General features: G+C 38.9%; 1 protein-coding gene across 4 annotated transcripts in view; it reads right to left on the bottom strand.

Annotated features, from left to right (window-relative positions):
* The window catches only part of kcnq5b (potassium voltage-gated channel, KQT-like subfamily, member 5b), a 163,501-nt gene that overhangs the window by 29,590 nt on the left and 117,943 nt on the right, over positions 1–15,968 (bottom strand). For 3 of the 4 annotated variants that reach the window (XM_088072614.1, XM_088072624.1, XM_088072618.1), the window contains exons 7-11: positions 13,932–14,027; positions 12,907–13,001; positions 9,520–9,546; positions 4,371–4,594; positions 268–376 (exon numbers count right to left, since the gene is read on the bottom strand). In XM_088072614.1, coding sequence (XP_087928740.1) covers positions 268–376; positions 4,371–4,594; positions 9,520–9,546; positions 12,907–13,001; positions 13,932–14,027 — 551 coding nt within the window. Of the gene's footprint in view, positions 1–267; positions 377–4,370; positions 4,595–7,316; positions 7,374–9,519; positions 9,547–12,906; positions 13,002–13,931; positions 14,028–15,968 lie in introns of all 4 variants that reach the window. The other variant, XM_088072629.1, reaches the window with a different exon arrangement.

The following is a 15,968-nucleotide window of genomic DNA, read 5'->3' on the forward strand; positions in this document are numbered from 1 at the left end:
CTGAAAGTTGTTTGCAAGCGCCCACTAATATCTCATGGGAATAAGATATTAAAGCATTGGTAGAACACAATATATAACTTTTTGTGTGCTTTAATTAAGACTCATGCATGTTCATTCCTCCCACGGGTAGTTCAAAACGGCGTGTTCAATCAGGAGAGCTGCTAAAAGGCTGTGGGTTGCAATCAGTTTGTTTGCATGCAACTTTGATTGCAGAAAAACACAGTTTTAGTTGGACTGAAGGAGATGGTTCAATTTCTTTTGACTCACCTGACAGCTCTAATGACAGACTTGACTGAGGGCAGCAAGTCTTCCACTGAAATGTCACAGTGGCAGCCTTTCTCATCGAAACCATCCTCTGTGGCCATGTTGGAGTCTGCTGCTTGAGAAAGAGGATAAAGAAAAGGACCATTTGGATTTTGTTCACTGATTAGGATATCTTAGGCTATTTTTACACTGAATGTATACAAACAGTTAACTGTGAGACAATGCATTTATTGTGCATGTGTAGTATTCGTCTTACTACTAAAACCTCTGTTGAGACAAAGGCAAAGTACAGATTCCTCACACTGAGCTTCTTAAAGCATCCTCATTTTATCAGTCTGCCCTGCATGGGTGCAGAGCAGGGAGTCTTTATTTTCCCAGTCACTGTTTTATTTGCAAACAACCTTAGCAACATTTCAGTATCACAACTTTTTTTTGCCAAAAGGAATCGCATTCCTTCCTACACATCACTTGCTGACACAGCATTATGTGATGCTAATAAAGACTAGAGCTTCCCACCATCGTTAAGATATTAAAATTTGGACAAATATAGGTTGTAACATCGCATGACCAAAATTCACTGTCAGGACATCTAACGCCAATGTCAGTTTTACATACGACACAGACCACAGGCAACATTGATTATTTTTGGGGTTGCAGGAACAAAGCAAAAAATACAACATTGACATAATGTCACCTTATTTAATCATTACAGTACAACAGACGTAAGCATGTCATGTTTAGATACATCCTAGGAATGCAAATCCCATATTCACTCTCCTTTTAGGTTTTTAGTTCTCCACCATCTCCCGCTAAATGCCCTCTTATGTTCACCAGCTAGTTGCTAACTTCATCTGTCTGCCGTTTGGTGTCTTGAGCGGTGTACTGTGGGTTTACCAGAGATTCACCTAAAACTGCTGCCTGCTGCTGTGAACAAAGTCTGATGAAAGCAGAGTTTGTGTGACAAAAATCCCAAAACAATGAGGTAAAAGACATGAAAATGCTCTGTAGCACTGCAGAGTTGGTAGATATTTCTTGATGGATTTGTCACTACAAGCATCACATTTCACAGTAGCTATTAATACCACTCTTAATATAAAAATATATAGAAGCCTGAAATAAGGGAATCCTAGAGCAAAAATCTAGCAGCATTTACTGTGGTTGTTTGTTTTTGATTTTGTAAAGTAAAAATGAAAGCCAAAATTTGGGTTCACATGGATTTTTAGTCAAAATCTGATATTGTGTTATTGATGATTTATCAGGTGACAACACTAGATGCAGACAGGCTAACTGAAAAGGAGTGGAATCAAGTGAACTGATTTAACAGTTAAAAAGATCGTTCTTATAGAGACGAAACAGTGTAGCAGTCTAGTATTAAAGAACAAGTCTCTGGTGTGCGTGGAGATATACTGCTAATAATGCAACTTTGTGACAGTGCAGCTCTGTTTATGGGCCTCCTGAGTTACGACACCCTGCGGAGGTGAACAGAGGGTTACAGTGCAAGAGCTGGACTGCAGCGTTGAGCTATTTAAGTGTTTTTATGTTTGACAATAATTAGAAATTACTGATTTTTAAGATTGTGTGTCACCTGATGACAATATTAAGCAGCACTGATTTAAGATTTGGTCCAATAAACAAAACACAGATTTGCTCCAATTAAGCTGGGCAGTTTTATTTTGGTCCCATGATAAACTTTGAGCATATTGTAAATAAAGTGCACTGACAAAAAAAAAAAAAACAACTAGTATTCTGCACCTCCTTTTGGCAGTTTTCAGGCTTCAGAAAATCTAGCCTGCGACAGGAGACTGGCCAATCACTGGTCATTTCAGGGAGAGGATGTTCCTATTGGCTGTTCTACAAATGCAGATGCGCATGCATGTCATTTTGGAGAAAGTCTGATTCAATGGCAGAGTCCTGCAGAGAAAACTGCTATTCCAGTATTTTTTCAGCAGTCAAAAACTGGCTACACTGCAAAGAAACCCCCCAAAATTAGACAGACTTATCAAAAAGAGAGTCAAAAGAGAGACTGACAATAAATTAAAACAACTGTCAACTGTCAAATTCAAGCTGCTACAGCAGCTGACTGAAGCTCTGAGCTGCTTCCCACCGTCCTCCCTAGAGGAGCCGTCCACTGTGGTGCAGAGCAAGATGGAAAAACCATGGGGTGGCTAGCTAGCTAATTCTTGTCTCATTTGTGGTCTGATAAATAGAGAGAGCTCTACAATAAAATAAGATTAAATAAATGAATGTATGGGAAACACTGGGTTACTGAAATGACCTTGTGCATGGGTCAATGGTCGTCTTGGGGGAGGGGCTTAGGACAGAGAAAGGAAGAGCTGCAGTAGAAGGGTGTGTTTTCATACTCCGCCATTTTTTGCCTTTACAGATTTCTGCCTAACCCAGCTTCAAAATAACTTCTTACTTCACTTCAAATGAAGTTATAATGAAAAGGAAATATTTCTCTTCTTTTAACATCTCAGTTAGCCAACATGTCAGTGACGGTGAATGATCAGACGGACTGTGGTAAACCAGCCAACCAGTTTGGTTTTGGCCAGCTTGGTTATTGATTTCTGTCCACTACTCCACCTCAGCCAGCTGGCCGGCTCTGACACCCCATGCGGCTGCTGGAGCTCAGCACTCCCACCTTCCATCAATCCATCAGTCCACCCACCACAAACACCAACTGGCTGTTATCCAGGAGGGCTTGCCAGGCCAGCACTGCTAGGCCAAAGGAAGGAAGTGCAAACAACCATTAGCAATCCTCCTGCCTGAATTAGTGGGCAAATCCAGCTCTGGTGGGTTGACTGGTAGGTCAGCTGGTCGGGGATTCAGTTAACTCCATGCTTGTACATAAAGGAACAATTCAGCTTTTTTATTAGCTTATTTCTGTTTGTTAAATATGAAGCTACAGCCAGAAAACAGTTAGCTTCGCATAAAGACTGGAAACACTGGAAAAAAACAAGCTTGGCTCAGTCATAAGGTAATAAAAACCTCTCTGTAGCTTACTATTTAATTTCTTGGCATCCTCACAGGGTCAGCAAGACCCCAGGGGCCATATTCACAAAGCTTTCTAGTACTAAGAGTTGCTCCTAATGACAAAATTCTAAGAAAATTCTTAGAATTATGACTTTTTCTAAGAATTTCCCCTTAAAGTTAAGACGAGATCCTGGTAAGGATAAACATTATTAATAAAGTGTCTTCGCCCTTAAGAGAGCTCCTAAAGTGAAAGTAGGGAAGATGACTTTTAAGAGGCTTAAACGTTTCTTAAGTAGAGGGCAAAATGTCAGAAACACAAAGGAGTCTGACTAAAACTCCCCAAACGCTGACAGTGGGTAAATAAAATGCTACAGACTGGATGGTGCAGGGATAATGTTTGTGGTCACTCTCATTAGAGTTACACTCACATCTCTGACCCAAGGCAATAATGCTAGAAAGCCAAAAATGAAAATGATCACAACATGAAGATATTTGCAAATGGCAAAGTGCATCAGTCACAATAACAGCAGTTTTACAGTCACATATTGTGAATTTCACATTTGTTAATTTCCACTCTGCACTTTGCAGGCTCACAAAAAGATAAGTCTGTGAAAACCACTCAGTCACACCTCATCACTAAGGTCAAAGTTTCTGACCCTTCCTTGCTCAGAGTTTCTCAGAAAGCTTTCTCATAATGTTTGTGAATATGACCCCAGGAGTGAATTTTGGAGACTCTGAAAGGTGATTTTAGCTGTTTCCCTCTGTATCCAGTCTTTATGCTAAAAAAAGCGAACCATGCTCAGGTTTTAGTTTCATATTGAGCATGTTAATGACCTTCCTATCTCCTAACTCTAGACAAGAAAGTGAACCTGCATCCTTTTTTAAAAAACATGTATACCATTTCTTTAAGATATTTTCAGCATTTGGCATATGATGATGGTTGCATGTTGTAACTATTCAAAAACTATCAACTATCAAAACAATATTTTTAATCTAATTTAATGGCAGTACTGTGCAGACTATTGAACGTAGAATCGATTCTACCTCGAATTTGTACCAATCTCATTCCAACCTACTGACAGTTGATAGTTTAACATTGTCTGAAAGTGGAATAATGGGACAGAGTCACTCACCATCAGTGGTGGAGCGTGACTGGCTCTTTAGGCGCAGCGAGGGTCTGAAGCGCGTGCGGTCGTTGAAGCTCCAACTCTTCTGTACCTTGGCAGGGCTGGTGCCGTCTGTCCCAGCCTCAGCCACCGGAGAGCGGCGGTCGTTCATTGAAGATGTCTGCCTGTTCTTGATGCTCTGACCTCGGGGGCTCGCCATCCTCACACGCTCCTTGAAGCTCAGCTTCTGACTGTAGGGTGAAACACGGGATGGAGAGTAGCACAGAGGGGAGTTGGAGTGAGGAGAAGAGTAAGAGGGGAATGATATTGTAAAAAGGTGGGATGACAGATGAAGGCATGTTAGTGACATAAGTTTTAACAACATAGATTACCCAAGACCTTCGGCAAAATACTGTTCTTTTACATGAACTCAACATTCAGATCATCATTCTTTATCTACTGATATGAAGATGAAGTACTGCAGGACAAGATGGAGAAAGACTAGCATGCATTGCAGCATTGCAGCAGGTGTTTTACACAAAATGCAAGGTCAAGTTCAGTATGATGCTTCAACTGTGTGGTGTAGTTTGTGGCTTGATGTGTCGCCCTATATTTGCTACAGCACGGTATTCTATGCAACCAATTAGTTAACATGTTACTAAAAGGGACAGTCAATGTCACATTATTATATGAGATGGTTAAATGTTGTTATACTTTTATTTGTGTTAATGATATGTTATGTACTATTACCTACAAAAAATCAACATTTAAAGGTCCAATGTGTAGTATTTAGGGAGATATATCGGCAGAAATGGAATATAATATTCATGACAATATTTTATTTAGTGTATAATCATCTGAAACTAAGAATCATTATGTTTTTGTAAGTTAGAATGGGTCGTTTTTAGAAGTCTGGGTAATGGAGTTCATCCAGGGGCAAAGGCACAGAAAAGGTATTGCGGTTTTACAATAAAAGTCCATTTTAAGTCACACAAATGAACCAAAGCATGTTCTCCTTGGTCAGTCATGTAATATCATTGGTTCCAAAAGAGATATTTTCCAATAGAGTTACATGGTGATAGGTATAGTTTTAAATCAGAGGATACATTTTTGGAGTGACACAACCCTGCGAAATGACTTGTTTCACTATCAGGATTTGATCCAGTCCATCTGATTGCTGAGTGCTGATGAAATTTCAGAAGTCTAGCAGACTAGCCACAAGATTGAATAATCCCAACACCATTTAAATTAGCAAAATCGGTGCTGAACATTAGTTTTATACCACCAGAAAACAAGCTTTATTTGGTCGTGCACCACTGAGCAACTTTCCTAGGGATAACTGGGACCCCACCTTTAACCCTGTTTCCAGCCCTTTTTATAAATCCAGGGGAACGGGTCGGCCAGGTTGTTTCTACAGTGGCTCAAAACAGATAAACCAAACACTGGCTCTACATAGGGCCAGTCGCCATTTTTGCGTCAGCCACCGCAGTTCTTCCACTTAGTGCATGGGAGAAGTTTCAGTTGACTGCAATCTGTAACCTCACCACTAGATGCCACAAAATCCTACACAGTGGACCTTTAAAACAAAAAGATGTATTGCACATAAGGTCCATGTAAGGTGTCATGAGAGGGTGAGGTTGTGGAAGAAAATAAATGAAAATGACTTATGGAAAGTGAAGAAAGAGGACAATGAGATGTAGAGACAGAAAAGGAGTGGCTGATTTGTGCAGCTACATATATTGACTGCATGCATAGACAGTGCACAAGCTTCAGGCATGGCTCATTTAAAAGGGGTACTGTTTATTGGATTGAACATGAGTAGTTATACATCAAAGGATAAGAGTCTTATCTATATTTTTCTTATTGTCAACATATCGAAGAACAAAACCAACAATGTGCTCAACACATCTGCTTCAGAGCTCATTGGTCCCTGCTAAAGATGTAAACCTTTAAAAATAGGTCAAAGATATGTTTTGTTTTCTTTTTTTAAAAAGGGCTAAGTCAGTTCCTAAAAGTGGTGGGCACAAATGATTCTGAAACAGGGGTAAATAGTGCTTTCGTAGGGGACTGCTTACATCTGCTGATTAATACACATTTGATGCTCTAGTGAGGATTTACATCAATTTATTGTTAATGCTGGAGTCCGAGCACTTTTTTTTTTATTTGTAAAAGATTTGTGGCTGAGATGTTTAAGTAATCTACTGAGCATTTGCTCTGTTGAAAATTCTAAGATAAAGGTTTTAAAAAATAATTCCAATATTTGCATCATAGTTGTAGATGGAAAAACACATAAATGTGCATTTTCTTTTGTGTACTTTCAGAAAAATATTTTTAAATTTGCGCTAAAGTTTGGCTGGAAACCTGAGTAGCGTGGCTCACTGATCTTTTTAAATAAATTTTGTTAGGACTAATTCATTGCTGATTTTGGTCTTCTTGTTGAATTTGTTAGAAAAACATAGAATATCACCAGACTTATCCTGTGATTATGGATATAGAGGCAAGTGATGTGTGTGAATGACTGCAGCCATATAACTATAGAGTTAAAAGTTTGTATCTGCGATGTGGGGAGTACAGTGTGATGTTGGTTGTGATGTAACACCAGGAGCTGTGTGGAGGACAAAAATATGGTAGTCTATGACGTAAAATAATTTGGGTCCCTCTACAGTCAAGAAAAAGTGTCCATTATTTCTCAGGATCTGCAGCTGAGAATGAAACCTGGTGAAAAAAATATTCTGAAAGCAAATGTTGTTAAAACCAAAATCACAACAGGCAGAAGTAGCGCATTGCTCAGGCAAAGACCAAACAAAGGCAGACAGTGTATTACTATAAAGGCGACTGATGTCTCCCTGCAATATTTAATTACTCTGCCCTCTCTGAGGCCGCACAGCCTCCTACAGATACCCATGCACCAAGAATTAGTCAGCATTCCCAAATAAAAATGTCACGTAACAGGGGAGCAGAAACGCTGTGTACCTATGTTTCCGAGTGGTACGCCTCCTCAGTAGCTTCTGTTTATTACTATGAATTTTACTAAAAAACCAAGGGGAGATAGACATACGTTGTTGTGTTACATGATGCAGAAACAGAGGAAAAAATGGTTTTACCTCTGCATGTTTTTTGAAGGTTAAACAGAGCGCTTCTTATTTCCTATTTTCCCCTTGCCCTTTTTACTTTGACCCTTTCACAACTAATTTCTTGTTTCATGTTGCATTAACGTGAATAACCCAATATCAGTTAAGTGCCTGACATGTAAATGCAATGATCCTTTATAAAGACTGTATGCATGAATGCTATGAAGTTTAAAGTACTACAGCAGAGTTTCTGTTGCTGCTCAGATTGACGTCCGCTGACATTTGCAAGCAGCAGAACGGAGGCAATTGAGCTTAGTAGAGGAAAATGAACATCCACAGCACCATCTGAAAAAGGCTGCAATTTGGTGACTCACGCACTTCACGTCGATATCCCCCATTTAACTGTGTGAATTCAGCTGGGCCATGGCAACAAGTGCCTGAGTCACCACTGTGAGGCCAGTAACCTTTAGACACACTTGTGGGTTCACTGAGGGCATTAAGATGCAGCGCTTCAGTTCTAATTTATCATTTCAGTTTTTGTCCTTCACCTGTTTCATCACTGTACTCCTGTATTTAATAAATCTAGCTCATAAATAAAATGAGGCAGATCAGTTGGACTGCACAAAGTGGCTTTAAAATTGTCCTCTCCAGCTCTGCAGTGATGTAAATAGAGTGGGGACTAACTGAAGACAAGCTTAAGATTGTGTAGGACGAATTCTGCTCTTGTGTGCGTGCAAAGCCAATTCTTTTCAATTTCAGTTTCCCTAATTTATTTTATTGACTTCTCTCATGTTTTTGGCTTCTCCTGCAATGTGGTGCAGTTTATATATGACACCGGGCTCAAGGGAAAAACAGTACGGCTGCCTTCAGTTTGTCGTGGTGGTTTACAGTTTACTCAGTGTTTCATAACTGCAAACACAACATATTACATCACTCAGCCCTCACTGCCCTGGACGCTGTCCTTCTCTTGTGCTTCTAAAAATGCATTAGCTAAAAGACTACCATCAGGACACCATTAGAACATTTGGCAATATGAAGAGAGACTCACACAAAACACAATTTCTAATGAGATAATAGATATCTAAAGTAAGAGGATGTTTAAAAAATAGAGAAAATATGCATTTGCTTGACTGCTATTATTTGAGAGCATCAGCAAGTGTATGTATGTGTGTTTTTTTGGAGAGGAGAACAAGTGATGTAAAAGAAAGGTAGACAATAGTGCCAAAGGAAAGATTAAAAAAAAAGAGTCATACACAGCACTAGTGTTAAAGTTCGTGTTTCATCATCTGTAGCCTTAAAATCTGTGTTCTTTACTCTCTCTGAGACAGTGCAGTTCATAAAATATGATAAATGACATACAAATTTATTGGATCTGGATTTTGCTGGATACATTTGCAAAAAATAAAAAAAGCAATTAAATAGCAAAATACATTGCTACCTTACTATAAAGCTGGACTATTCTGCATTTTTATATTGTGAATGGAAGTAATGATTCTGGTTCTAAAACTGTACAATATACAATGCGGAGTGTGGTGCAATGTACTGCTTTGGATTGCTCTCAACCTAAAAACTGTTAAAAAGCTCTGCTAAACAATCTGTGTGCTGCCTGCCCTGCATCAGCAGGTTGACAAAATTAGTGCTCGCAGGTGAAAACAGCAGCTTAAATTTAGCAAATCAGATGTGCCAAAAACACAAGTTAATTACTGTAATGCTCATGTTGCTCCAATACTAACCTAATTTTATAAGACGATAATATGTAAATGTTGTGTTTACAGCTTCTTGCACTGCCCCCTTGTCACCAAAAAAAGTGGTATTTTAAGATAGATTTTTCAATAAACATGGTTTCTGCAAAATCATGTCTTTCTTTTCACGCCAAACTTCTCAAATGATGAGTGTCAAGCAGCCATATACGAGCTTTACTCAAATAAAATCTAATACTGAAAAAACAGATAAACAAAAAATGTTATTCAGGAACTGTCCAGCAATTTAAAGATAGCTGTTTGATCTCTCAGTTTTTTAGTCAGTCCCAAAAATATCGGTTTGATACCCAGTATGACCCTTGAATGATGAAGCTACAACATAACAGTGAAGCAGCAGTTACAAACCTTGTGGTCGACTCTCCCTGCTCCTTCCTGAAGTCGACAGAAAAGAGTAAAAAATATATTAGAAAGGATCTTTTCATAATGCATCAGTATCAATTGTGCTTAAAAGACCATATGTGCTTTTGTATGTTTTAAGCATTTTTTTAACAAATAATATAGACTTAACATTTAAATTGTTGTTTGAATTTAACACTTCAGAAATTAATGGAAATCAATGGATGCCTGAAACTGAAGGAATTTATTGTGCAAAAATCAGAAGAGGTGGGCTAAATTTTGATCTATAGATGATTCTTAATTAAGGACGTAAAACATGCAAACACACTGGTATGGTCGACTAAATTGGCATGATAGGAAGATTTTTGCAGTTAGAGCTTTGTCAACGACTGTTACAGAGGATTTAAAGGTAGTAACACATCGATCAATTATAAGAAGTCAAAGGAAAATATAGCACTACACACATGCAAGTCAATGCAGAATATCCAGGCAAACTAAGGAAGCACCAAGAGATGATAGTGACTGAGTGACAGAAGGACTTTCCACTTAATGATTTTAAGCAGTGTCTTTTTTACGTAAAGTTCATTCTGACTGCATAACTACAAGATAAGTGTCTCACAGATGGTTTTCCCAATATTTCCAGGCTCCGCAGACGGGTTTCTGAGGGAGGTCATACTGACTTGCCCGCACACACAGGGTATAAAACAAAAAAGAATGAATGCTTGATTGGATGATCAACATGAATAATTGCTTTTTGTGGCGTTAATTGAACAAATTAGGAAAACAATGTTTGGAAAATACCCCAACTTTGTTTTAACAAAAATAAGAACATTGTAAAAGTGCGCAACAATACACTCAGGCATGTTTATGTATGCCACTTTTGGCGGCATTAAATATACCTCTATCAATTAACCTAATATTAATAATAATAATAATAACAAGAAACCTAATAATAAATAACCTTATTTTAAATATATATTAATCATTTATACAAAAAAACTACTATAAAACTACTTCTCTTGATATTTTTCCTTTGTTAATTGATATTTTCTGATGATTTTCAGCAAATTTTTAGGTCTTTTTTTGTCACCTTTTATTAATTTTTTTGTAATTTGCAGGACACCTCTTGCAAAGCTGCTTATTGACTTTTTTTAGAATGTTTTTGGTAAGAAATTAAACCAATTTGCTCAGGTTTCAAAGTTTAAATTCTTGTGAAAGGCGCCTGAATGCAGCACAAGAGAACTGATGTTTATTCAGGTTACAAAAGGTTAATTGGCCCCTAGCCTCCTGTCATTTTGCAAAACTGGCCCCAGGCAAAGCAATTTGAGTATCTTTGTTCTATTTAGTAGTGTGCCGACATTGAGAAGATAACCTGTTGGACCTGATCTCGCAGAAAAAAATCCCTGATCCAGTAACATCTGAGGAGCAGAATGATCATCTAATAAATAGATTCTAATTCTGAGTTCAATGTTCCTCACAGCAGTGAATAAGAGAGAATCTGACATTATTTTGATAAGATTAATATGTCAGCAATTCATTTTTATATTTTTGGATAAGGTTTAAATGATAAGATTAATATTTTGAAATTAATTTATATCTTGTAATATAAAGATAATGGGTAGTTAAGATAATATATTAGAATAAGTCTAGAGAATTAATTATTGTATAGTTTTATATTGATGTGGAAGCTAAATAATTGACTATTATTGAGTTATGGATAAGGGGTGGGATTAAATAAGTAAGTACTTCTTCCCACTCCTTTTCGGATATGTGAATCAAACCATGATGTCTTGTTTACATTTTTTCATGTTTTCTTTTGTAATGTATTTTTATGTCTGACCACTATTTTGTAATTTTGTGTTTTTTGTTTTTTTTTTATATGTGTGGAATAAACAACTACCACTACTACTTCTAAGCTGAGTCAGAGCCCTTCAGATGCAGATGGTATTTGCAGTACTCAAACCTCATCCCAACCATGACCTAACTCTTACCGCTGACCCAAAAATCTGCTTTTCTTATGTGAGGAGTGTCCTCGAAGGCACAGCAAGCGAGTGCTGACAGATGATTAAAGTGGGGCATTTAGTTAAAAAAGTTAAGGAAATGTGAGGATGAGAAAAATGAGAAATGGTAACTTTACTGGTTTTTAGCAAGTTGCTGTATTAGCAATAGATAAATCCATATCAAGACATAATGGCAACAAGTTTTATATCCCTGTGCTGCATGCACATATTCGATTGTTTGTAGTAGGAAACAGGCTTGGGCGTAATTACAGAATACCAGGGTATTTAGAAATCCCGAAGGTATGTTTTTCAATACCGTCATAAATACAGGCACTCTTTCTATTAAACATACTGCATGACCAGAGCTCAGTCTCCAGTCTCTACACAGTGACACCTAGTGGTGGAGGGAGAAGTAACAAGACTGTGAACAGCCCGCGTCCAGCAACTGCAGAGCGAGATCTTGGGGAATTATAGCAATGGTTTTATTTTAAATCTAACTCGTTGAATTAATGACTTATTTCAACCAAACCAGAGCTGGTGATTGTTGGAACAATAGACTTACGAACTAAATCACTAGCAAGAGTAATCAAAATGGTGTGGGGGAGTTTATTTTGTTTCTGTTAAGTTTGAATAAAGTGTGTTTTATGATGAGTTAACAAGGCAGATAGGCCTCATCAGTCTTCTGGGGGTTAGTGGTTAGCGCCATCCTCCTACACTATATACTTTGATGAAATTAAAGAAAGTTATTAAATATAACATACTGCCCAAGCCTTTGTCACTGTATATAGATGTGCCAACTTCCAAAGCCACTGACAAACTGAAATATATGCAATATAAGAGTGCTGCAAATTTAAAAAAAAAAAGCTTCATCGGCTCATTGAGGCCACAATTGCCGTCATAAACAGATACAGAGATAATGCTAAAATTGCTGCCTCAGACCCTCAAAGTGACATCAGTGATAATGCCTGGCCCACTGAGCACTCAACTGACTTTAGACATATACAGAGAGTCTGACTCAGTGTGAATTCTGCAAAGGGGTCAAATGCTCAGTTATATAATAGCAGCAAAAATTAGGGTTGTTTAGAGATATATTTGAAGTCAGCATTTTTCTGTTTATTCAAGCAAGCTGAAAATTAACGGAGCCTGGAAATTATCAGTGTTTTTGATGGCCGTGAACCAATTTCTCTTTAAGAAAAAGAAATGTATAAAATCAATGCATTTATACTGAATGTTCAATAAAGAGAGCAACGCAGACACATTAAACAATAAGACAGAGCAGGAGAAAAAGTGCTGAATCTTTTTAAAACTTCAAATGAACAGAATTGAAGTTAAGGAAAAGATGGCTTGAGTGGCACAGACACCGAATACAGACACCAGCTGCCATAGTTGTACCTACTTTGTAGGGCTGCAGGTATGTAACGCCTTCAAATGAGGCTTCCAGGTAGCAATGGAAACCGAGTTCTCATCAGCCGCATAACTACGCCAAACACACTGCATGCAGAATACACAAAACCAGGAGGGAGAAAAAATACAAAGAAGAGACCCACCCCATCCCGAAATAAATAAAAAAATAAATGGGAAGGATTAAAGAAAGGATATATAACAAAAACAAGGCAGAGGAGGGAGTCAGAAGGAAGAGAAAGAGAGAGGAGAATAAAAAAACAAATAAAAAAGCTAATTAGTGAAAACCAAAAAACAGGTGTGTTTTGTGGCTGGGCGGAGGTCAGGCATGGATACATGCCTGTGGGAAGGCAGGAGGCTCTCATAGTGCCGCCAAGTGGCATCCAGGTAGGGCCTGGTGCTGTCGGTGGAGTAATAACGCCACGCAGCCTGGTACAACATGGGGACAGACGGGATGACGAGGAAAAGAAGATGAGGGGAGGTGGAGGGAGATGGGAGCATAAGATGGGAGAGACAGGTGGGAGGGGGGAGCAAAAGAGGAAGAAAATGGAGAAGCACGTGGGAGGAAAGTAGGTGAGAGAGCAGAAGAAGAAGAGGAAGCTTTTGAAGAAAAACAAGAGGTCCGCTCCGCTAAAAGTCTGGATAGAAACGGAAGGTGTGTGTGAAGATCAGGCTGGAAAAGAAGGAAATGTGTGAAGCAGATGAGAGGGGGATGGGTTTGCAAAACGGGTGTTTCTGGGTTTGGACACATGAGAGTTTGGAGGGGGCAAAAGAAAAACTCTGGGGGGGCACAGGGCTGGACAGAGTGACGCGACATGCTAAGTGCTTTTTACTGGGTAATATCAGTTCAGTTTTGGAGAAAAAAAGACAAGCTGAAGAATCATGAAACCATTTAAACACATTATATTGTACAGGCCTTCAGCTGATGCTGAGGTGTATTGTTTTGAACAACAGCAACATTTCAAAATAAAAAGTAATGTGTGTCTGAGAAACAGAAAGAGAGCGAGCTCTCTGCTTTACCTGGATGAGGTAGGCGGCTGGATTTCTCCTCTTCTCAAAGTGCTTCTGTCTGTGCTGCTCCTGGACCTTCAGGGCAAAGCCTGAACCCAGAATACCCTGGTATGATATTAATAGGATTAAATACTGTATGTATGAGTACAGCAAAGACTCTTAAGTATCACTAAGCTTCTCAAAAAAGGGCCACATACTGATTTTCCTATTTTTTGTTTTTTACTATCCAAAATCTGATAGCCGATGTAATAAATTCAATTTGTGTTTCCCTTCGAGTCATTCTTGTAATATTCTGTTCCCCCTCTCTAAACTTTGAGGGGTTGATTTGGCAATCCAATCAGAGCTGATCAGATCGGATCAATAGATGAGAGGAGCAGCTGCAGCAGAGGTGAGTGAAAGCAAACTTTAAGACCCAGCGCTGTACATCTGAGTTTAACTTTCACTGTGCCTGCCAACAATGCCAACAATAACCCAAGAGTATGTATGTATATATATATATATATACAGTCATGGAAAAATTATTAGACCACCCTTGTTTTCTTCAATTTCTTGTTCATTCTAATATCTGGTACCACTAAACGTATAATACAATGAACACAACAAAAAATGCAGCTGGTCACATAATACTTTATGTCCTATTTGACATTCTTAAGCTTAATTGATTCCCAGGGTATATAAGAGGCCATTTCATGTCACAAGCAGCACTGCACATGCAAAGGCCTAGAGTGGTTTCCTGCTTACATTCAAGCCGTAGCACAACTCAGAAGTTGTCAGCTCTCACATAATGCCTAAAACAAAAGAATTATGTGAAGCCACAAAGGCAGCCATCTTGGCACTGCTGGAAATTGGCATGAGTGAGAGACAGGTAGCGAAAAAACTGAAGATCTCCAAGACAGCCGTTCATTACAACAAAAAAAAAACAAGCTGAACATGGCACTACCAAATTGCTACCTGGCCGTGGCAGGAAACGTCTTTCTACCCCACGAGATGACCGTGCACTCATCCGTTCCTGTGTCAGGAATCGTTGTCAGACCTCCAGGGACCTTAAAAATGAGTGGGCACTGTCGAGAAATGTGACTTGTTCGGCAAGGACAGTTCGAAACCGACTTGTTGAAGCTGGTTTGAAGTCACACAGAGCACGCAAGAAGCCCTTCATCAATGAAAGGCAGAGGAAGGCCCGGTTACTCTTTGCTCGAGACCACAAGGATTGGACTGTTGATGATTGGGCTAAGGTTCTCTTCAGTGATGAATCCAATTTTGAATTGATGCCCACTCCAGCCAACTTACTGGTTAGGAGGAAGCCTGGAGAAGCTTACAACCCAGACTGTCTTGCCCCTACAGTAAAACATGGGGTGGATCAGTCATGATCTGGGGTTGTTTCAGTCTGAGTGGAACAGGGCAAATGCAATTGTGTGAAGGCCGAATGAACCAGGTCATGTACAGGACTACCCTTGAAAACAGTCTTCTTCCATCAGCTGGAAAACTCTTTCCTGCCTCGAATGACTGGATTTTCCAACAAGACAATGCCCCTTGCCACACGGCAAGGTCAGTTAAAGCCTGGATGGAGAACCACAACATTCGCACCATGCCTTGGCCTGCTCAATCACCAGATCTTAATCCAATTGAAAACCTGTGGAAAATCATCAAACTCAAAATGGAGAACCACAAGCCCAAAAACAAAGAAAATTTGTTTGAATTTGTCCAACAGGAATGGGCTGCTGTGACAGCAGAACAATGTCAGAAGCTGGTGGAGAGCATGCCAAGACGCATGGCTGCAGTCATCAAAAACAATGGTTATGCAATCAAGTATTAACTCTTGTGTGTATCATGTGTTTAAAGCAAACAGAAAAGAAAACATGGAATGCTTAAAAGTAGTGTTTTTGGCGGTACAATGCCATAGCTATTGATGTAAGAATTTAAGTAATTTTGGTTATTATCAAGAAAACCATGGAAAATGAATAGTTCTTAGTTCTTAAATTAAACTCTCATGAGCTATTTTTGTTGTTATCATTATAATTGTCCAAACAAATGTACCTTTAGTTGAGC

The sequence above is a fragment of the Plectropomus leopardus genome, chromosome 3, assembly GCF_026936395.1.
Source record: "Plectropomus leopardus strain MGB_pleo_1.0 chromosome 3, ASM2693639v1, whole genome shotgun sequence".
Lineage (NCBI taxonomy): Eukaryota > Metazoa > Chordata > Actinopteri > Perciformes > Serranidae > Plectropomus > Plectropomus leopardus.